This window comes from Cucurbita maxima, unplaced genomic scaffold (genome assembly GCF_002738345.1).
Source record: "Cucurbita maxima cultivar Rimu unplaced genomic scaffold, Cmax_1.0 Cma_Scf00002, whole genome shotgun sequence".
Lineage (NCBI taxonomy): Eukaryota > Viridiplantae > Streptophyta > Magnoliopsida > Cucurbitales > Cucurbitaceae > Cucurbita > Cucurbita maxima.
Window position 1 is genome coordinate 2510643 of NW_019272018.1, and position 21563 is coordinate 2532205.

At 37.8% G+C, this 21563-nt stretch overlaps 4 protein-coding genes across 6 annotated transcripts; 3 read left to right on the forward strand and 1 right to left on the reverse strand.

Moving 5' to 3' along the window:
- Positions 1-144: 144 nt before the first annotated feature.
- LOC111495452 (TORTIFOLIA1-like protein 2) lies at positions 145-5663 on the reverse strand. 3 transcript variants are annotated; one of them, XR_002720304.1, is made up of 9 exons: positions 5163-5663; positions 4272-5021; positions 3061-3255; positions 2467-2569; positions 1748-2346; positions 994-1668; positions 536-701; positions 314-395; positions 150-217 (listed from the first exon to the last, which is right to left on the reverse strand). XR_002720304.1 is itself a non-coding variant. In XM_023145521.1 (8 exons), the coding sequence occupies exons 2-8, from the start codon at positions 4923-4925 to the stop codon at positions 382-384; spliced, it is 2406 nt and encodes an 801-aa protein (XP_023001289.1). In that variant the 5' UTR covers positions 4926-4973; positions 5163-5663; the 3' UTR covers positions 145-381. The 3 variants fall into 3 exon arrangements, 2 of the variants coding, with proteins under 2 accessions (XP_023001289.1, XP_023001279.1); XM_023145521.1 differs by having other exon boundaries at positions 145-395; positions 4272-4973; XM_023145511.1 differs by having other exon boundaries at positions 145-395.
- A 2939-nt stretch (positions 5664-8602) lies between these two features.
- Positions 8603-11300, forward strand: LOC111495479 (dnaJ protein homolog). The gene is made up of 6 exons (XM_023145547.1): positions 8603-8921; positions 9458-9620; positions 9951-10092; positions 10169-10445; positions 10516-10714; positions 10804-11300. The coding sequence occupies exons 1-6, from the start codon at positions 8772-8774 to the stop codon at positions 11130-11132; spliced, it is 1260 nt and encodes a 419-aa protein (XP_023001315.1). The 5' UTR covers positions 8603-8771; the 3' UTR covers positions 11133-11300.
- A 737-nt stretch (positions 11301-12037) lies between these two features.
- On the forward strand, positions 12038-14877 carry LOC111495487 (putative phosphatidylglycerol/phosphatidylinositol transfer protein DDB_G0282179). Its single transcript, XM_023145556.1, has 4 exons — positions 12038-12217; positions 12433-12534; positions 14252-14412; positions 14565-14877. Exons 1-4 carry the CDS (start codon positions 12124-12126, stop codon positions 14697-14699), a joined length of 492 nt encoding a protein of 163 aa, XP_023001324.1. The 5' UTR covers positions 12038-12123; the 3' UTR covers positions 14700-14877.
- A 455-nt stretch (positions 14878-15332) lies between these two features.
- Positions 15333-21408, forward strand: LOC111495471 (protein IQ-DOMAIN 1-like). Its single transcript, XM_023145533.1, has 8 exons — positions 15333-15564; positions 16251-16339; positions 17210-17341; positions 18244-18489; positions 18579-18806; positions 19267-19380; positions 20321-20813; positions 20930-21408. Exons 3-8 carry the CDS (start codon positions 17255-17257, stop codon positions 21073-21075), a joined length of 1314 nt encoding a protein of 437 aa, XP_023001301.1. The 5' UTR covers positions 15333-15564; positions 16251-16339; positions 17210-17254; the 3' UTR covers positions 21076-21408.
- The last annotated feature ends 155 nt before the right edge of the window (positions 21409-21563 follow it).

Sequence of the window (21563 nt, forward strand, 5' to 3'; positions counted from 1 at the left end):
CTCGAACGAGAAGTTCATCTTGATCGATTTTGAGACGCGTGAAATGGCTATTATGTTGATTTTCTTTTCTTTTCTTTTTCATTTTTTCAGTAAAATTCGCGTTCGGTTCCAAGTTCTAAGTATAGTTTCTGGCTTCATTACCTATATGCACTTCAAACTTATATCAAGATTGGAGACCAATGAACAAATTGCATTCCAATTCAGCTACAGCCACAGCCTAAAAATCAACTTGCAGAAGAACAACCTTAGAAAATCTGGAAGCTACAAATGACTATAACTGCAAGTACAAGTACAAACTTCCTATCTCCCTTACCTGAAATCCAGTCTGGGAATCTTTGGAAACAAGACCTTGCCAGTGAGATCTACGTCTATCGCCTCCGATCACGAGCCTTGCCCTATTCACACAGAATGTTTTTCAAGAAACAATTTTTGCAGACTGGTTGCAGTTGCAGGCGTAGTAAAATTTCACAGCTACAAACCAAGCATTAAGCATAGAAGTCCGTTATTTTATCAAGTGTATGGTGAATAAACTTACCCCATATATAGCACAATTTTGTTGCTAGCTGAGTCATAAGTCTTGTTTCTGCAGGATTAGAAAATTCACTCTTTGAAGCCTCCTGGATGGCAAGAACAAATTCTTGTCTTTCTTTGGCTGAGAGACCAAGAGAATTTGCTCCATGCATTGTGCTCAAATCAACTACCTACAGTTACATGACAAACAAACCATGTAAAGTTACTAGCAAGGGCAAGAAAAGGAATGTGATATCCATTCAGAATCTATGAGATTCCATGTCGGTTGGATAGGAGAACGAATCATTCTTGATAAGGGTGTGGAAACCTCTCCCTAGAAAACGCGTTTTAAAAACCTTGAAGGGAAGCTCGAAAGGGAAAACACAAAGAAGACAATATTTGCTAGTGGTGGGCTTGAGCCGTTATAGAATCAGATAGATAAAACCAAATCACAAGGTTGGAAAGAGTGTATATGAAATTTACCTGCTGCAACCAAGGTATTACACAGCGTATAAACTTTTGCTCTGGGAGAAATGATGCCAAAACGCGAAGGATGTTGCTGATAGTTTTAGGTGACAAACATTCAAGAACAGGCCCTGTTTGATCAAGAAGTTCAAACAGAACAGCTTCATCAACAGAACGCAAGGCTTCGATGTATGCTGTATCGACATCACCTTGTCGAAGGAAACCGGACACACGTTTCAAAATGCTGTTCTTTCCATCTGTAAATTGTCTAGCACAGGGAGATGAAGAAAACACTGCATTAGCATTTCGCAAGTGACGGCTGCTGCTACTATTTTGAAGATCCTTCTCAGGAGGATTCTTAACTGAATTGGTCTTTCTCCAAATATCAGTTCCACGTTTTGATGCATTACTCAATTGGCTCCTAACAGCAACATTTTCATCCCATATGTTAGAATGTTTAAGTGACAATAACGAAGACTGTCTCCCTGCAATATCTACTGATGGCCTAGGCGTGCTTGTAGAAAGCCTAGGAGAATTCAAGCTTTGGTTCTGCTTCATGAACTTTGAGTTTGAAAGCTCAGATTCTCTATTCCCATTCAAAAGATCCTGAGATAATCCATACACAACATGTTCTAAACCCACCACCCTTGATTGTATGACTGACAAGCTATCCATTATGCCCGAAGTGAACTCCTGATATCAATTTCACAGAGAAGAATCAGTGGATCAGTCTGAGAAGAACAAAAGATATTCCATACACAAAAAGTATTACCTTGAATAAGTCCATCAAGTTTGACTGCTTGTTTTCGATTTCCAGGAGATGTTTTCGGATGCAAACCATATCATTTGCAATTTCCGAGTCACATTCTTGTACAACCTGACAACTAGACTCTGTGACCACAGAATCGAGACTTCTTCGATCCTTCACCTTTGTTGAGTATATTTGCCCCTCGCTCGTAGCCTCTTCAGCAACAAACCGCTTATTTCTGTCTGTTGATTTATGCATATTGCTGTCTTCAGAGGAACATTCTTGTTTGTCATCCATTCTGACATAATCATATTCAATATCTTGCATGTCTGTAGCATCAGTACTCACTCCTTGAAATGTCTTTGTAATTGTACTACCTTCAGATTCTTCAGTGTAAAATCCTGATAATGACTGATTGTGCTTTTGTGGAACAGCTATTTCAATATGACAATCATTTGCTTTAAAATGCTGAGTGTTCTCCAAATATCTTGGACAAGTTTTCCTCATGTTTAGTGGAATCCTCCCTCTGGTAGAGCCCATACCTACTTTCCTAATTGCAGCATCCTTCTTGCCATGTTCTACAGAACTAGTAACGTCACTGAAGTCACCCCCACAAAGGTTTTCTGTGCAAAGAATGAAAGATAGGTAAATAAAAGGTAAGAATATAAAACATGAAACAGGGCAGAAACTAAAACAAACATAGTCTAAGCAGTTATGTTGGCATCAGGCATTGACCAATAGACCTTTGATTGATGATCCAGCTTCTGAAGGTTCAGGAGTATCAGGCCCTTGAACGTTATTCCAATATTGAAGGGTCTGGAGTACAATATCCCTGACTGGTTTCACCTATCGGATACAAAATAAGTTTAAAACTTCATTTTCAAAATTAAGCGGAACAATAGATGCATTAACAGCCCGAGCCCACAAATAGCAGATATTGTTCGTTTTGACCCGTTACGTATCGTTGTCAGTTTCACAGTTTTAAAAAAGCGTATGCTAGGGAGGTTTCCACATCCTTATAAGGAATGCTTCGTTCCACTCTCCAATCGATGTGGGATCTCATAATCCACCCCCCTTGGAAGCCCAGCATCCTCGCTGGCACACCACCCGATGACTGGCTCTGATACCATTTGTAACAGCTCAAGTCCACTATTAGCATATATTGTCCGCTTTGGCCCGTTACATATCGTTGTCAACCTCATGGTTTTAAAACGCGTCTGCTAGGGAGAGGTTTCCACACCCTTATAAGGAATGTTTCATTCCCCTCTCCAATCAATGTGGGATCTCACAATGCAGTTTCATATTTCTAATATATTTATGTATGCTATTGGTCCTACCTTATCAAATCGACATGATTCAAGGGACCGAATGCAGGAAGCCTTAAAAGACCCCAGGAAGGACCCACAGCTTGTAGCAATGTCACCTAACGCAACAGAAGCAGCTTTACGAGTTGTCCAATCACTATTCTTGAGAGCTTCTTGGATGCCAAGCATTGCAGCAGAGAGAACATTTCGATTTGAAGCACCCCCAGCCTGTTATACATAGACAAACGGAACCATATTTTAAATACTTTCTTAAGACACTAAAGCTTTACAATAGTTGCCCAAATGAAATAATCTTGATAATATAAGCACCATAAGACCAATCTATAGATGGCTGGCATTTACTTTCTCTATCCCTACTGCCATAACTAAGATGTTGAAGTGATGACGGTTTGTTTCTTGTTGTATACAATACATTCATAGTGAATATTGAAGTAAAAACCCATTAGCAGGCAACAATAAGCATCAGAAAGTTGCTAAATCCTTTCTCTGAACTGTTTAAAATCTAAAGTGAAAACAAAGACTAAGCTTGACTGAAGGACACATTAGGATATGACACGAGAGCAGGGAAAAGAAATGATGCAATACTTGGAAATCAAATATATTTTGGCTATCAATCACTGACCAAATAAAATAAATCAGATATTGTGAGATCTCACATCGGTTGGGGAGGAGAACGAAGCATTCTTTATAAGGATGTAGAAACTTCTCCCTAGCTGATACGTTTTAAAAACCTTGAAGGGAAGCCCGAAAGGGAAAGCCCAAAGAGGACAATGTCAGCTAGCGGTGGGCTTGGACTGTTACAAATGGTATCAGAGCCAGACACTCGGCGATGTGCCAGCGAGGAACCTGAGCCCCGAAGGGAGGTGGACACGAGTGGTGTGTCAGCAAGGGCGTTCGGCCCTACAGGGGTGGATTAGGGGTCCCACATCGACTGGAGAAAGGAACGAAACATTCTTTATAAGGGTGTAGGAACCTCTTTCCAGCAAACACGTTATAAAACCCTTGAGAGGAAGCCCAAAAGGAAAAGCCTAAAGAGGACAATATCTACTAGTGGTGGGTTTGGGCCGTTACAAATATGTACCTAGTTTGAGTACACAAAAAGATATAAAATAAAAACCTATATGCGTCTATTTTTGGTTAGAAGTGCAGACAAAAAAAGAAGTATGTAGCAAGGTCTTAAAAACGTAATGTTAAAGAAACTCAAGACGTGAAAAAAGAATAACCTGTATGATACTTCTGTTCAAATCAATTACAGCCGGCTTCCCCATGAAGTGTGGATTCTTAAGTAGCTTTGTAGTTCTTGCCAACATCCGCTGCAAAATCGAAACCGGTGGATCCTGAGTGTTGTCAATAATCCTTGCCAAGCAAAATGCTGAACCTGTCTGCATTTGCTTATGTTGTTCTCCCAAGCCTTCAAAGATTGGTTTTACAAGAGTAACAAAAACTTCATCACTCTCATCTCCAACACTAATCAATTTCGAAGCTAAAACTCCACACGTCTCCCCACAAGCATCCCTCACAGCAGAATCTGAATCCTTAAGCCGCTTCACAATGCTACCAACAATCCTACGAAGGTGTGGCCTTATAAGACCTTCATGGGATTTTGCCAGAGTCCCCATTAGCCGAATACATTCCTGTCGAACGGCGCTCTTCTGTTCTGAATCTATGTCCAATATACAGGACAAGAAAGGGGGAATCATATCAGGAGCAATGCATTCAGCTGTTTTTTCAAGCTCATCATACCCAATTTGGTAAGTGTCTCGATCTGCAAGCTTGTTTAGTGCAAGAACCACCTTCTGTTTCAACTCAAACACCAACTGTTGTGCGTTCATCTTGGTTGGTGCTCTTCCTTTTACATATCCTTGTGTCTTCATCATCTTCGCCTTCTTCAAAAAATTTAAAAAATGCCTCTATATTCCTAATGACTTCAAAAGAAAACTACTAATTAGCCAGTTTTCAACATCATTCTTAACCTGCAAAGAGAAAAGCCAAACAAAACTTAAGAAATGCCCCTATATTCCTAATGTCTTGAGCTAAAAATTTGACAGCATTCATCAGATACCCTAAGTATTGCTAACAGCTAAAGAGAAACGGAGGAAAAAGGGATTTCTAACCTTGTAGAGTCTTCAGATTTCTTCTTCTTCCTCCTCTATTGCTTCATCTGCAAGTTCTTGCAATCGAATCAAAAATGCAACAGCGAAAACCCCAATAAACACGCAAATTTTTCAGAGGTGAAAGAGATTACACGCCGATCTTCGATTCCCGTCATTTCCGAAAACAAAAACGAAAGAACGCGAAGAATGCAAGCCTGATTTGAGAAAACAAAGAAGAGTAATAAGAGATTTAAGAGGACACAGAAATCGATATCAAAAGGGCATTTAGAACGGAGTTGAAATTCAAAATTTCAAAAATCGAAAAGGGAACTTTAGACAACTTGGGATGTGGGTGTTCGTTGCGTGAGTCCAAGAAGAAATCACGCAATCAGAGAGAGAGAGAGAGAAAGAGAGGCGTTTCGCGCTTCCATTTTGAATTCGAGTCAGAGATGCGGATCCCACTTGGCGGATTCCCCTGTGGCCCTCTCAACCATAAATTGAAATCAAAACTTGTTCATATAATAATTTTGATATTTGTATATATATGTGTAGTGCTTGTTTAGTTTAAGGTTTGATTATGTTGATGTGATCGAAGAAATCTCAACCACGTTCGTTCGTTCGATCGAGTGTTTGAGTATGTTTATCACACCAATTCTATGCTCAAATTATTTTAATTGAAGTTGTCCTCGAGTTTCGTTAACTTTCTTTTTCCTTTTAAGGAAAGAAATTAACCTAAAATTATAATTAATTCAGTTTCTTACATTATTGAATTCTAATCCCGAGCGTTCATTGAATGATTAGTGAATCTGGTAACATTGAATTCATTTCCTAATTAGTTGAATTTGCCTCGTTTTAAGACATTTATTTGTTAAACTTTCTTCGCGTTGTTCCTTTTAGATTTAACTGCTTTAACGTATATCCACATGTCTCGCAATCTCCTAAGTTGTGGTCTAAGTGAGCTACCCTATGACACAATGTGGGCGAGCATCACAAGACGAGCGATCTCGAGTATCTTTCTTTGAAAATAGTCTTTCAAGGACTATACCGAAAGACATGGGTAAGCTAGTATTGCACTCTAACCCATGTATTAGAGATTGAATTATGCACCCGCTATCTGGAAGGTATGTTGTAAATGGTTTAGCATGAACACAAGAGAGTTTGATGCTTAAGTGAACTTGGATGGGTGGATGGTCGGAATGTCCTAATGAGATGATTGACACATGGGTCAGATCCCAATAGATGTGTCCGAGCAAGTCAAGATGATCGTGTGTCCCAAGACATGGAGTAAAGTTGCAAGCTTCTTTAATCATTAGTGCTCTATGATGAATCTCGAAGTATCTATATGATGGTCTATCAAAGCCCGTAGATATATTTCTTTAAGGTATCCGTATGTGAGGAAAGCTTTAAGTCCGAGATGGTTGTTATAATGTTCATAATGCCTTTTAGCGAGATTTTGAGTTTTCTTAGTCTCGAGTGTCTCCTTAAACTATTCAACTTTCGACACTTTCATTTAAAAAGTCGTTAATTTCTTGTAGTTAAAAAAATATTGTATTTTTAAGGTTGGATTGTAAAATATATTAAATAATTATTTTAATTTATTTTAAATAGTTAGAAAGCTATAAATATTTAAATAAAATAAAAAAGAACAATTAAATCATTTTTTATAAAAATAAAAAAATTAGAGAGCAAAAGACGAAATACTTTCAAGATATGTTGAAGAAAAAAAATATATATAAAGAGAAATAGAAACTTTAATAAAAAGAATTTCTTTTTAGAAAAAGATTGGAGAAATAAAGTTACAAAAATATTAAAGTGATAATTTTTAGAGAGAAAAAGGGTTAAAGGGAAAATATTAGAAAATTAAATTATAAAATAAAAAATTATTAAGGTTTTTTTTTTTTTTTTTAATTTATTTATTTTTTTTAAGAAAGATGCTGATTAAATAAAAATATACTCGTAAATTTTATATTCTATTTTTTAAAAAGCTACAATATTATCAAATTAATTCATTAGAATGTCAGAAAATCACCCCACTGACCTAAAAGCAACTCGGTGATGATTAAGATGACTATCTAAATTAAGTATGAAAGAACGATATTAAGACACATCGACTTGTTGAAGATTAATGGGAATGAGTCCCACATTGATTAATTTAGTGGAAGATCATGAATTTATAAGTGAGGAATAATATCTTCAATGGTATGAGATATTTTGGGGAAGACACTTCGTTTATAAACTTTTAATTTATTTGATTTTTTATATTGGTTAGGTTAAAGAGGGTATTTTAGTAACTTCCATTTCCAAATGGGTGGGCCAAACATCTTCAGACTTTTTGACCATTGACTTTTCTAATATTTTTTTTTTCGAAGACTTGACTTCCATATCAAGATTCGTATAAAGCTCCAAAAATCAAAATATACACTTTTTTTTTTCATAATATTAAAAAAATATTAGAAAAGTTCATTTTATCTTTAATATTTTTAGTTATTATAAATTAAAATCTAATAGTAGCAACTAAATAATAAAAAAAGATACTGAATTTCCTTTTAATAATGAAGATGGTAATTTGAACGTTTTTTTTTAAAAATTAGACGTATTTTTAAAATTTTTTAAAATTGAGAAATATTATTGAAATGAGATCGAAGTTTAGGGATATTTTCTGTTATGTAACTTGATTATCGTACCAATTTAAAGGGAAGAGAATAATACACCAAAGGGAGAGATACGAGAACATGGGTCAAAGCTCAAATCCCTTGGTTGACCAATGCTAGGCTCGGGTCGACTTCATATGAGACTCCCTACGTGTGCCCACGGTCCTTACGATTTTGTGCTAGCTCGATCGGTCCTATTTTAATATAATATGAAAATAAGTCAAGAAAAACCTTAATAGAATCGACCTTATTTTGAGCTAGCATTGCTCTGTCTTAAATTTGACGATAAAATAATAATAATAATACTCTTTGTCTTTATTTTAATTACTTATTCTAAGGTTAAAAGTTAAATCATCAAGCGATGAACACATTGTTCAACTATCTCGGTCAGTTATAACAATAATATTATTTAAAATGAAATAATAATATTATTTATTATAATTACAATAGATTGAATTCTTAAGAAATTTTATATACACATTCGAATTGTTTAAATATTAAATTTATTCCAAATAAAAAATTATCAAATATTTGAGTTTTGGTTGATTTAAATATATATTATTAAAATAAAAAAAAAATGTAATTATCTTATGTCTACCAAATTTAACAGAATATTTAAATAATAAAAATGAAATGAAGGAAGCATCTAGAACATCTCCCATGCAAGGAAGTGCAGCATCCAACGGTCAATATCTTGCGAAATGGAAGAAGGAATTATAGACCGTTCTTTTGCAAAACGCGGAGGATTGGATTTCATCTCAACCGTACATGTCAGAGTTCATTTCCCTCTATAAATTCGAAGTTTCCAACAGTTTTTTCAGTAAAGGGAGGAAAAGTATAAACAACTTGGCATTTTCGTGCCAGAAACTTCGTTTTATCGCTCAAAACTTTGATTCCACGAAAGCGGGATTCCGAATTCCGATCCGGTTTCGAACGATTTCGAAGGAGGAGGGTTTTAATCATCTGAAGCGAAGCGAGGATGTTCGGAAGAGCTTCGAAGAAGAGCGACGGCATGCGATACTATGAGATCCTTGGAGTATCCAAGAACGCGTCGCAGGATGATTTGAAGAAGGCCTACAAGAAGGCCGCCATCAAGAATCATCCTGATAAGGGCGGTGATCCGGAGAAGGTAATCGGAGTTTTGTTTTGAATTGTCTGTCTTCTTTCAGTTTCTGTTGAATCTGGCTGTGCATTTTGTTGATAGAAGTTTTTTATTAATGTGGTCAAGAATTTGCTTCTTTTTGAAGTTATTTTTCAGTTAATCTGTGTTTCCACTGTAATATGGTGGTGTTGTATGTCACTGGGTTTGTTTGTGGGTTTCGTCGTCGATCATGATCCTAGCGTTGTTTCTGAAATTCAATAGTTTGAAAATGTAGAGATTACCATGGATTACTAGACTGCTACGTTTTTTTCCCCCTTTCTTCTCACTCTAGCGCCATTTCCTGCCATGGAGTTTGAGGCTCTGAATGAGCAGACCTCGAAATCTACTGATACTTTTGTTTTCTTAATATAACTTGTGGTTTAGGTTCTTGCTATGGTACTTCGAATTTCAAATTTGCTTGAGAATTACTGCTGATTGTTATAATGGTCGTTATAAATCGTTTGAGCTCCTATTGACGGGATGGGTTGCGTGTTTTCTGACGGAATACGCCATTGTTATTGCAGTTTAAAGAGTTGGCTCAAGCTTATGAGGTTCTTAGCAATCCCGAGAAGCGAGAGATTTATGATCAGTATGGGGAGGACGCACTTAAAGAAGGAATGGGCGGTGGAGGTGGTCATGACCCCTTCGATATCTTCCAATCCTTCTTTGGCGGAAGCCCATTTGGGGGTCAGTGTTATGAACAAAACCATGTTATTTTTGATGCATTACTTCATAATCATTGTCCGTCTTTCAATGTTTGGAGATACAGAGCTCTTGTGAGCTCTCAAATAGAAAATTCAATGATTTTTTAGCTTGTCTTCCCTCAAAATTGATTCGTGTTAGGAATAACGACTCTCGCGTATAATATTGTTCACTTTGAGCATACTTTGGACTCTTCCCTGAACGGAGATGTATACCTTACCTATAAATTCACAATCATTCCCTCCCAACAATCCTCAACAGTCAGTGGGATGTGGATTTTAGTGACTCATTATGTACCCTATTGTTCTTATGCAGGTGGTGGTAGCAGCAGGGGCAGACGCCAGAGACGGGGAGAGGATGTGGTAAAACCCCTTAAGGTCTCCCTTGAGGATCTCTACCTTGGAACTACTAAGAAACTCTCTCTGTCCAGAAATGTTCTCTGCTCCAAATGCAAAGGGTTAGCCCGTTTTCTCGCACTCTTTTGAATGTCAGTCTTGTTGTGCTGATGTTTATTGATGGTGGGGTTGTTTCAGTAAGGGATCAAAATCTGGTGATTCAATGAACTGTTCTGGCTGCCAAGGAACTGGAATGAAGGTAACAATCAGGCACCTCGGGCCTTCGATGATCCAGCAGATGCAGCAGCCTTGCAATGAATGCAAGGGTACTGGAGAAACAATCAGCGACAAGGACCGGTGTCCTCAGTGCAAGGGAGAGAAAGTTGTACAAGAAAAGAAGGTTTTGGAAGTGATTGTAGAGAAGGGTATGCAGAATGGACAGAAGATTAAGTTCCCAGGAGAAGCCGATGAAGCTGTATGTTGTGAATTAGAATTTGAAGTCAATCAGTGCATTGTTTTTTGATCCTTTTTTGTTCTTTGTACAGCCTGATTCTGTCACTGGAGATGTAGTTTTTGTCATTCAGCAAAAGGATCACCCAAAATTCAAGAGGAAGGGAGAGGATTTGTTTGTGGAGCACACTCTGTCGCTCATTGAAGCGCTCTGTGGCTTCCAGTTTGCGCTCACGCACTTGGATGGCAGGCAGCTGCTCATCAAAACAAACCCTGGAGAAGTTGTAAAGCCTGGTAAGAGCTCTGCAGAGATTGGTTTAACGTTATGAATTTAGTTTCCTCTCGTTGTCCTACTGAGATTTGGGAAATGTATGAAACTCCAGATTCATTCAAGGCCATTAACGACGAGGGAATGCCAGTGTACCAGAGGCCATTCATGAAAGGGAAGCTCTACATCCATTTCAGTGTAAACTTCCCGGAGTCGTTGAGCGCAGAGCAGATGAAAGCTCTGGAAGCTGTGTTGCCACCAAAACCATCATCGTCCAAGCTGTCGGACATGGAGGTGGATGAGTGTGAGGAGACGACCATGCACGACGTCAACATTGAAGAGGAGATGCGGAGGAAGCAGCAGCAGGCGCAAGGCGAAGCCCACGAAGAAGATGAAGACATGCACGGCGGCGGGCCTCAGCGAGTGCAGTGTGCCCAGCAGTGATCCGTTTTTTTAGATGAAATTAACGTGAAATTTGACTCTAAATGGTAGTGGGTTGTTTGGGGATGATGAATGGTTGACGAATCCCATCTTGTTAATTGTGGATTTTGACTGTGCCAATACTGATACACAATATATAAATCAATCTCATTCTCATAGTTCGACCGTCAATAGAGATTATATTAAAATGTTTTACATTCTTTTACCTTAAGTCTTTCGAGATTTACGAGTACTTTGGCAATGTAAACGTGTGCTAGCCGAAGAGGATGCTCAGGTGGTATGTATACACCCACCTAATGGGTTCATGCTCGTGTTCATTGGCTACACGTATGAAAAGATAGGTTAAATGTTTATGTTTGGAAGATAGGTCAAATGTTTATGTTTGCATTTTTTAATCCAACTAAGTAAGTCATTTACTTATGAAATATTTTTTAAAATATTGGAAGTCAATGCTATAAAATAAAAAAATATTTCTATTATTTATTTTTATTTTATATATATTTGATTTTTTTGTATTTTAGTCTTTAAATTTAGTTTTTATCCTATTTTTTAAATTTTAGTTCTTATCCTTAATTTTTTTTCTTTAAAATGCTTTAATAATTTGATACGAATCTCTTGTCGGGATTTAATATAAATAATATAACATTTAGAAATTTAGCATTTTCTTTGTGAAATTTTTAAAAATTTAAGGGTGTTTTTTTAAATATGGATATTTTTTAAAATTTTATATTTAAATTTTTTTTAAAAAAAATTTATGAGTATTTTTGGGATAAATATCAAATTTATAAATATTTTTATTAATTTAGTTATAAATAAATAATAATAATAATAATAATAATTTGAATAATTTGCAGGTACGAGATGGCAGTATTTTATTGGTCCATTTTGCCGTCAATATAATGTATTTTTCTATCGCTCGTCGAGGAGTTTTCTTTATTCATCGTCACCCATTTCTCTTCAGATCGGCCCTTCAACGCCGATCATCCACGATATCATGGACGGGCGAATCTTCAGTCGCATCCTCTTTCTTCTCTTCGCGGTTCATTTACTCTTGCCAGCCATCTCCGCTGCCAAATTCGACTATTGCGGTCAGTTTCTCTCTTTCAACCTTCAATTTCTTCACTTTTCTATTTTGTCAGAAATAACCTAAGGACGAGTTCGCCTTCTTTTTGGTCTTTGGTTTCCGATCGTCTTGATTCGAGATAAGAAAGAAATTATCGAGGAAAAGGAACTTATGACTGTTTTGTATTCTGGATTTTTCTATTTTTTAATTAATTGATGTTCGATTGTGAATTGGAACCAGACAAGAGAGGTAATTATCCTGTGAAGGTTGATGGACTTAAAGTATCTCCTTATCCAGTGAAGGGTGGGAAGCCTGCCACGTTTGCCGTTTCAGCCTCTACTGGTAAGCTTTGGTCCTTTGCATGCTCCAATTAGTTATCTTCAGTTTAATCTGCTTAGCCTCTCTCACCTTACCTTTTGGCTTATGATTCATATTTGGTAAGGACTAAGGGTACCAGAAACCTAATTATGGCTGTTTGTTATGCGCTGTAAATTGTTATTGTAGCTATGGCCTAACACTGATTGGAGAGGTTTCCTCTGGCCCTTCAGCTATGGAATGAAATTGAAGTGTTTGATATGGATCTTAAACTTCTTTTCAAGCTATTTATTTTGTGTTCATCTTTTCATATTTGTGGCAAACCTAGACTTGTAGTATGTAAGCAATCTTGTTAGATTTTTATAGTAATTTAAAGAAGTCAACTGTAATCCTAGTGAGAAAAAACACACCTTAAGCCTTGCAATGATCTAACCATCTCCACTCAGATTGAGATCGATGTTTGATCATGCACGAATGCTCTATGCAAATCCTAAAAAATTATTAACTGGATGAATGGATGTAATGGATGTAATGGAGGTGAAAGTAGGAGCTATTGCACTTTAGCGTGCCACATGCTTTAGAAAACATTGGTTTATCCTTTGTTTTTCCACAATAATTCTCGGAGCACTTCATTTTGAATTTTTTTGCTCACTCCAATCCTTGTGTTTAGCTGAGGTCTAAATGGTCTCCTCTTAATTGTACTTTCCGTCTTCCTAGTGAAAACCCATTTGTCAAATGGTGATTGGTTGACATGTGATGAGGGACCAAGTGACACTTCTTAGACAATGACAAACTACATGTGAATTGCTTGGATGGATGCTTACTATGATTTTTGGAAAATTTTAATTGATGATGTACATTATGTATGATTATCAGACTTTGGTGAAGATCCAAATGATGAAACTGAAACTTAAGGGTCTTATGTTATGAGAAATGTTATCAAGTGGTGTGTGCACTTGTGATCACCAGTTTTCCTTCAGAATCTCTCATAAGTGTTTTACTTTTGTGGATAATTTTTTTTATTGTTGTTTAGGTTGCTGGTTTAAAGTTGGATTTCTTAGTCAACCATAGGTGCATATGTTTTTTTCTCCAATGAATGTTCTTGTTCCTCATCATTTTTGCTAAAGAATTAAGCATTGTTCTTGAGACAGGCCTTCTGCGTCAAGCCCTCAACTAGAAAATTGGAATATATTTTTCTTACCTTTTGTAAATCCTTTGTGAATCTCCCTGACATCAGTTTTGTGGTAATGTGGAACTTACTGGGAAGTGTTAAGGCAGTATGTGCTTTCTGACAGCTAAGTTCATTTGCATCTATTCTTATCCTCGTTTAGAAACTCCTCGTGTATGTGCAGCATCCTGATAATTAAACATGTTTATTGGAGGTTTCCCGCAATATTATATATTTTGCACCAGTTTTTAGTTGTTCTAGTAACCATATTTCATTGCACTATAATTTATTCAGAAGACTTCAACGACGATCCAGTAAGACGATCCAGTAAAAGCTAGGTGATATTACATTTTTATTTTAATGACCAGGCGCAATCCCTCTTATGAAACCAACTGGTCTGATATATTATTTAGTTATTTTTCTTATAACCATCTGGTTCTATGCTCTTCTACCATAAATAAAGATGGTGGTAGCCTTGTGGGAAATTATAAACACCAACTAGGCTGCCTAACCGGGACGTAGAGGATGGCACTGCTATTGGAATTTCATTTAACAATTATAATTTGTTCCATGCAGAGAAGAATCTCTCCGGTGGAAAGTTCGAGGTCGAGGTTTCTTTATTTGGCGTGCATATACATTCCGAAAGTCATGATCTTTGTGAAGAAACTTCTTGTCCTATTAAACCTGGAAAATTTTCATTATCGCACTCGCAAAGCTTACCTCCATTTACGCCACCAGTAAGTCTTGTTTTGTAGATTAATGCTCTCTCTTTACCAACATGTGATGTTGCTGCTTTACAACTTTCAAAAGTTTCTTTGATCACCCATCTTTGTTCAGATGGTCTGCCGATCATCCAATTTTATTCTGAATCTTGAAATTTATATTACAGGGTATGTATTCTGTGAAAATAATATTAAAAGATATGGAGAAGGAGCAGTTGACTTGCATCAGCTTCAAGCTCAAAATTGTGTTTGGTGACGAGAAATCAGCAATACCTAAAGAATCCTTGGTTGCGGAGAGTTGAAAATTGCCAGTTGAAGTTAATGTTCCTGCGACTTTCTCCTCTGTTTTTCAACTTCAGTATGTGTAATATTTCGACTACTGCTACTACAAGGATTTGCCCCGACTCGTGTTGTTGTTTGTGTGTTTATAAAATCTTCTGGACAAATGCAAGTTCTTCAATATGCTAGCTTTCTTCGACATCCCGCTCGGGTATAATCTGGTTGGTTTTTCTTGACTTTCGATCAAAATCAACTCTAAACCGAACTTTGGTTCAAGAAAAATAGAAAATAGAGATTGGAATCCTTAGCCTAGTGCTTGTTATAAATTAAATAAATCCTAACAAATCTATCATACCTCAACACCCATGTTAAATTTGTTTTCCGAAATTCTAATCTTAGAGACTATATTCTATTTTTCTCTTTAATTCAATATTAAAAAATAATTAAAGAAAAATGAGAAGAAATTAAGAAAAATAATAAGAAATTGGGTTTGGTAATAAAAAATGAAAAATTAACAGTTGAAGAACAAACGTGCGTCCAATCATGAAGGCCAGGCGTGGGGTCTCACCCGAATTCATTTCAATGGGATGGATGCAGTTGATTTGATCTTCCACTCGCCACCCAAAACGTCGTCGTTCCCTTGCAGTTCCAATATTTTCCCGGGCGGGGTTTTTTCTTTTACCTCTTTGCCCTTCTCTCTGGCTCACTTCTTTTTATCAGGTTGAAGATGACGGACCTCGTGTTGCTGAAACACATGATGGGTGGTGGATAGAATGAGTCTACTGCGACAAATCTTCAACCAATTTGAAAATTTTTGGTGACCCAAATGATTGAACTCAGTTGGGGTTGACTAATTTTGACTGCTTGATGGATCAAACGGCTCCTAAGGTATCATCGCCCTTCCCCCACACTCCCCTCATTGACTTTCTTGCTCTTCAACTTCCTTCCACTCACTATGAACTGAGTTCTTAGGTCAATTTCTCTTTTCTGGACACTAATTTGTGTGGATCTGCTCTGTTTTAGTTACTGTGCTGTTTGTGCTACTCAAACTCGAGTTCTGATCCTGTTCTTGTTCGTTTTTAAAAGGGTATTGTTGGTTTGGCTACCAGCATTGCGTGAGCATTTTAAACTTTCAAGTGCTGTTTTGGGTTCGATTGTTTGATTTAGATGCTTAAATTATGTAGGAGGATGTAATTTGCATTTGGGGGTTTTACTATAGGTTTCAGTGTTCTTGAGTCTTCTGGGAATTCTTTTATTTGTTTTGGTTCCTAATAAATGTGCTCAAGAACAAGGCCAGGCCTCTATATTTCTCTTGCAGACTTGTTCACCATTGATGCATGTATATGTAGTTCGCCATTTGTAAATGTTCTTCTTGTGTCGGGTCACGCACCTGATATCATTAATACTCATATTGAGATGAACATTCATATAGGAGGATGGAATTCATGATATGGGAATTTCATTTTGCCACCTTAAACCTGTAAATTTTTGTTTGGGAATTTGTGAACTTTATCTCTATCAATATTGTGGTGGGAATGTTTTTAATGGTGAAGTTCATCTTCTGTTCTCTATAGGTTGCGAGAAATCTGGGAAGTTCGGAATCGTGGTAACTGAAACGAACTTGATTGAGTGCGTTGAAGTGTGGTGATCCAAAATTGTTGAGGTTGGTGCCTCTTCACATTCAACTATAGTTTTCTTTTGTTCATTTGGTCAATATGAAGATGTAATAGCCCAAGCCCACAACTAGCAGATATTATCCTCTTTGGTCTTTCCCTTCCAGGCTTTCCTTCAAGGTTTAAAAACACGTGTGCTAGGGAGAGGTTTCCACACTCTACCCCCTTGAGGGCCCAGCGTTCTCACTAGCACACCGCCCGATGTCTGGCTCTAATACCATTTGTAACAGCCCAAGTCACCGCTAGCAGATATTGTCATCTTTGGGCTTTCCCTCAAGATTTTAAAATGTGTCTACGAGGGAGAGGTTTTCACACCTTTATAAGAAATGCTTCATTCCCCTTCTCCAACCAATGTGGGATCTCACAATCCATCCCCTTGGTGGCTCAACATTCTCGCTTGCACACCGCCTGGTGTCTAGCTCTGATACCATTTGTAATAGCCCAAGCCCACCGCTACCATATATTGTCCTCTTTGAGCTTCCCCTTTCAGGCTTCCTCTCAAGGCTTTAAAACGCGTCTGCTAGGGAGAGATTACCACACCCTTATAAAGAATGTTTCGTTCCCCTCTCCAACCAATGTGGGATTTCACAGAAGAGATTGTTGGCTTGCTGCTGTTTTCTGTTTTCATTCTATGCATTTGGCACAAACTCATTTCTTTGTTTCAGTTCTAGAAATTTAACTATGACAGTTCTCCAAATGCACCTTGGCCATAGTTTCCATTCTTCTTGTTGGAATTATTGTACAAAATATCATTCTTGTGTGGAAGTTTATTCATTTTTAGAACATGAAACGAACTTCTTTTCCTTCTGCAGTATTTACTTTCTGGTTTTCTTTTCTAACATGTTCTTTTTGAACCACAGTTTCTAGCTGTTGGTCTGTTCTTAGCCAACACTATTGAATGCACCATGGGTGTTTCAGGAAAATGGTTCAAAGCGTTAGTCAGTTCGAAGAAATCGGAAAAATCTCAATCATCAGAACATGAAGAAAATGCGGTATCTATACCCTTCCCATCAATGTTCGATGATAATTTTTATGACAATAATTTTTGTTTTTACTTATTACTTGATCTATCTATTTGTCACATGAGTTTGAATTTCATAGTTCCGTATGTGAAAGGAAGCTAATAACACCTAAAGTAAGAACTATAACTTTTGTTAGACCCATGGAAAGTTTCTTTGAAAACGTAATGTGAAAACTTCCTTTTTAGCCCTTGAGTTTTGAGTATAATTTCCATTTGGTTCCTCGATTTCAAAATGTTGCACTTTTACCCTTACTCAAGGTAAAAATGTAACATTTCGAAACGTAGGGACTAAAAGGAAACTAATCTCAAAACCGAGGAGTAAAAATGTAACATTTGGAACCAAAAGGATATAATTCCCAAAAATAATCTCTTTGAAAGCAAGTTTGTTGGCAATTATAGCATCACAATTCACGTGAAAAATGGAGTACTTTTTTCGCAACGGAAGAAAATGTAAGTCGGTTAAATCACCCGTTGAAGCTACATTGCTTTGTGAAAAAAAGATACCAATAAACTTTTTCGGTACGCATTATCTTGATGCCACACAGCCATTTCATGCATATTCTGCTAGAATCAGGTAGCTAATTAGCATTGGTTTTGTGATCAATATGATCCCCCTTGTGGGAAGGTGGGAAGTTTAGGCTGTGGCTGCAAGGATTTCGAGCATCTTTCATGCTCAGTGACTTGGGGTCGGCCGATTAGGGAAGAGTGGGCGTTGAAACTTCTACTATTGTAGCCCTTAATTACTCTTAGAAACTTTTATGCCTCTGTATACGCTCGTCTTTTCCCCCTGAAGACAGATGGCTGAATCCCCAGTTACGTTCTTGATTTTTTCTTGCGAACTAATTGAAATACGTTGTCCCTTTAATCATACAGAGGACAGTTACGAACAAGTTTTGGCATCGGAGAAAGCATTCTGTTGATATCGATGCTGATAAACTTGAGCACGAGTTCAATTCAAATTTTACCCCATTTATTGAAGAGGCCAATGCCCTTTCGGATCCAGAAGCTGCTTCTATTCCTTCTGGTTCACTTCAAATATGTGATGCATTGCGTAGTCGACAGAATGATATAGAAGAACAGGCGGCTATACGTATCCAAACAATGTTTCGATCGTTTCTGGTATTGCCACGCATAATGTCTGCTATATTTTACTTAAAAGTTTTTCAGCTATCTATTTTTGCAATGAAACAATGAAAATTTCCATTCAGGCTAGAAGAGCTCTCCGAGCTCTGAAGGGATTGGTTAGACTTCAAGCTCTTGTTAGGGGTCATGCTGTCAGAAAACAAGCTGCAATAACTCTTCGCTGTATGCAAGCTTTAGTGAGAGTCCAGGCTCGTGTTCGAGCAAGGCGTGTACGTATTGCATTGGAAAGTGAAACTGCACAGCAGAAAATTCAACAACAACTTGAAAACCAAGCCCGTGTTCGTGAAATTGAAGTAAGAACAATAATTTTTTTGTGTGATTACAAACATAAAACATTGTATACTTCGCCCATCTCGCCGACTGGTTCGTGTAGAAGAAGTTAGACCCCCGTATGTGCACTTTTATAGTTAGACTAGATCAATTTTAGATGGTCAAACTTATTTTGCTGTAAGGATATAATTCTCCCCGTTCTACCGTCCAAAACAAGGCCGACCACAGGGTGAGTTTCACTTTCACGACTGAACTTATTAGAATAGTATTAGCCGCGTATTCCGATAGAAAACGAGATAATAGAAAGGACAGGATTCCATTTAGGAATACACAATTTTTTAATGTAGACGCTATAACACTTCATTTACCATGTTCATGGCATGACTTGTGTCACAATATTACATTGCTTGATGTCTTTATAACTTATAACTGATAGCCGAATGCTTTTTGTGATACTCTTAACCGAGCATGGTTACGTTACAGGAAGGTTGGTGCGACAGTGTTGGATCTGTTGAAGAAATTCAAGTAAAATTATTAAAAAGGCAGGAGGCTGCAGCTAAGCGTGAGAGAGCTATGGCATATGCCCTGGCTCATCAGGTAGAACACTTTCACCCCTCATCTGCTCTATTTGTTGAGTGCATTTTCTACTTACCCATTTAGCTGTCAGTCAATTGGCTTTCCTTTTCCAAGAAAATGGAAACAAATTCGGGTGTTTATTTGATGCCTCCAAATGCTTATAGGATAGTACTAGATGTATTGTAAGGAGCTCACCGCTAGTAGATATTGTCCTCTTCGGGCTTTCCCTTCAAGGTTTTGAAACGCGTCTGCTAGGGAGAGGTTTCCACACCGTTATAAGGACTGCTTCGTTCTCCTCTCCAACCGATGTGGGTTCTCACAATCTACCCCCCTTGGAGGCTCAACGTCCTCGTTGGCACACCGCTCAGTGTCTGGCTCTGATACTATTTGTAAGAGCCCAAACCCACCAATAGCCAATATTGTCCTATTTGAGCTTTCTTCCCCTTAAGATCTTGAAACGCGTCTATTAAGGAGAGGTTTCCACACCTTTATAAAGAATGCTTCGTTCTCTTCTCCAACCGATGTGGGATCTCACAATCCATCTCCGAGCATCCTCGTTGGCGCACCATTCAATGTTTGACTCTAATATCATTTGTAACAACCAAAGTCCACCGCTAACAGATATTGTTCTCTTTAGGCTTTTCCCTTTCCGGCTTCTTCTCAAGGTTTTGAAATGCGTCTTCTAGGGTGAGGTTTCTACACTCTTATAAGGAATGCTTCGTTCTCCTCTCCAACTGCGGTGGGATTTCCATAAAGTTTGTTGCATCTCTATGATTTGGTGCTTGAATGAGGCAGTAGTTCCACCTTCAGTATATTCTATATAGTTGCCCTGGAAGTACTAATTTTCAGGCTGATTGATACTTTATTAAGTTTGGATGCTCAATTATCTTATGGTTTTTCAGAGTTCACTTCAATCTTAATACTCAATGTATAGCTCTGATTAATTTTCTCTGACCTCCAGTGGCAAGCAGGATCGAGACAGCAGGCTGCCCTCTCCGAGTTCGAACCTGATAAAAGCAGCTGGGGTTGGAACTGGTTGGAAAGATGGATGGCTGTTCGTCCATGGGAAAACCGCTTTCTTGATATTAATCTCAGAGATGGAGTGATGATTCGCGAGAACGGATCAGCTGAGGGAAAAAGTAACACGAAATCCTATTCAAAAACGACTGGCAAGAAACCAAACTTAGTAACTGATCAATCAAACCTCTCAAGCCAAAAAACTGCTGCCTCACACTCTGATGGATATGGTTCATCATCTCCCACTCAATCAACTGGCATTGTAGAGGTATCCAGTGCACAGATTCAAAAGCTCAAGTATAAAGTTAGACCTGAGAGGCCATTCGACGAAGTCAAGCCTAAAGTAGATACCGGTTTGAGATCCCATAGCAATCCGAAAGAGAGATCCACGCCATTGGTAAAAAACGCTAAGAAGCGATTATCCATGCCTAACAATGGTGAGTTTACCAAGTCTTTTTACATGTAGTCTCTCGTTCGGTATGCATAACGTAGATGTCTGTTATGTGATATTTGATATTTTTGTTAGCTCTTGATCTGCATTTTATTTGAACAGTTGCAGACCCGGGTAGTCAAAATCAAAGGGCGAGAAATTCCAATAGAACTGCTGGCAAAGTGACCGTGACCAAGTCCGTCAACGACAAACCCAAGCCGATTGCAAGAGGTGACCCGAAATCTGCAAATCCCGGATCACAGAATTGATATGTGAACTAAACACATTCCAAATGGTGAGTATAGTCTTCGAGGAGGTGCTGCAGGATCATGTGTAAATAGGGCAATGCCATGTTGTGGTCGGGTCGGGGTCACGCACAAACTTGTGTTCCTTTGAATTTCCGAGTTTAATTCTTAGTGAGGTCTCTGGGAATAAGGTTGGTATGTTTGGATGAGTCTAATTATGATCTCTATTTATGGTCTTCAAACCATGTGGCTCTTTGGCACTTCTTCATTCACTTGCTCCCTTCTATTTTTGTTGTGAACCCCTCTGGCTGAAGTCACTCTTGATGTAGAAAACAAATACTATATTGGCTTTTTTTACTTGGCTCGATAAAGGTTACAACGATCGAAAAAAATTAGTCATTCCCGAGCTCGAATGGAATCATTGAGAATTAAGAATGAAGGAAGAAGATCGAGTCATACTTCCTAAATAAGTCGGTAAATACTTTTTAGCTAATTGATGACCATGTGGGTGT

Excerpts from the sequence above, each read along its gene's own strand:
- LOC111495452 (XM_023145521.1), bottom strand. The coding sequence starts at position 4,925 with ATGATGAAGACACAAGGATATGTAAAAGGAAGAGCACCAACCAAGATG. Across the intron at positions 3,256-4,271 it reads TGAACAGAAGTATCATACAG|GCTGGGGGTGCTTCAAATCG; the intron begins GTTATTCTTTTT and ends TATGTATAACAG. Across the intron at positions 1,669-1,747 it reads ACTTGATGGACTTATTCAAG|GAGTTCACTTCGGGCATAAT; the intron begins GTAATACTTTTT and ends AATTGATATCAG.
- LOC111495487 (XM_023145556.1), top strand. The coding sequence starts at position 12,124 with ATGGACGGGCGAATCTTCAGTCGCATCCTCTTTCTTCTCTTCGCGGTT. Across the intron at positions 12,535-14,251 it reads TGCCGTTTCAGCCTCTACTG|AGAAGAATCTCTCCGGTGGA; the intron begins GTAAGCTTTGGT and ends TGTTCCATGCAG. Across the intron at positions 14,413-14,564 it reads TACCTCCATTTACGCCACCA|GGTATGTATTCTGTGAAAAT; the intron begins GTAAGTCTTGTT and ends TTTATATTACAG.
- LOC111495479 (XM_023145547.1), top strand. The coding sequence starts at position 8,772 with ATGTTCGGAAGAGCTTCGAAGAAGAGCGACGGCATGCGATACTATGAG. Across the intron at positions 10,446-10,515 it reads CAGGAGAAGCCGATGAAGCT|CCTGATTCTGTCACTGGAGA; the intron begins GTATGTTGTGAA and ends TTCTTTGTACAG. Across the intron at positions 10,715-10,803 it reads TGGAGAAGTTGTAAAGCCTG|ATTCATTCAAGGCCATTAAC; the intron begins GTAAGAGCTCTG and ends ATGAAACTCCAG.
- LOC111495471 (XM_023145533.1), top strand. The coding sequence starts at position 17,255 with ATGGGTGTTTCAGGAAAATGGTTCAAAGCGTTAGTCAGTTCGAAGAAA. Across the intron at positions 18,490-18,578 it reads CAATGTTTCGATCGTTTCTG|GCTAGAAGAGCTCTCCGAGC; the intron begins GTATTGCCACGC and ends ATTTCCATTCAG. Across the intron at positions 18,807-19,266 it reads CCCGTGTTCGTGAAATTGAA|GAAGGTTGGTGCGACAGTGT; the intron begins GTAAGAACAATA and ends GTTACGTTACAG.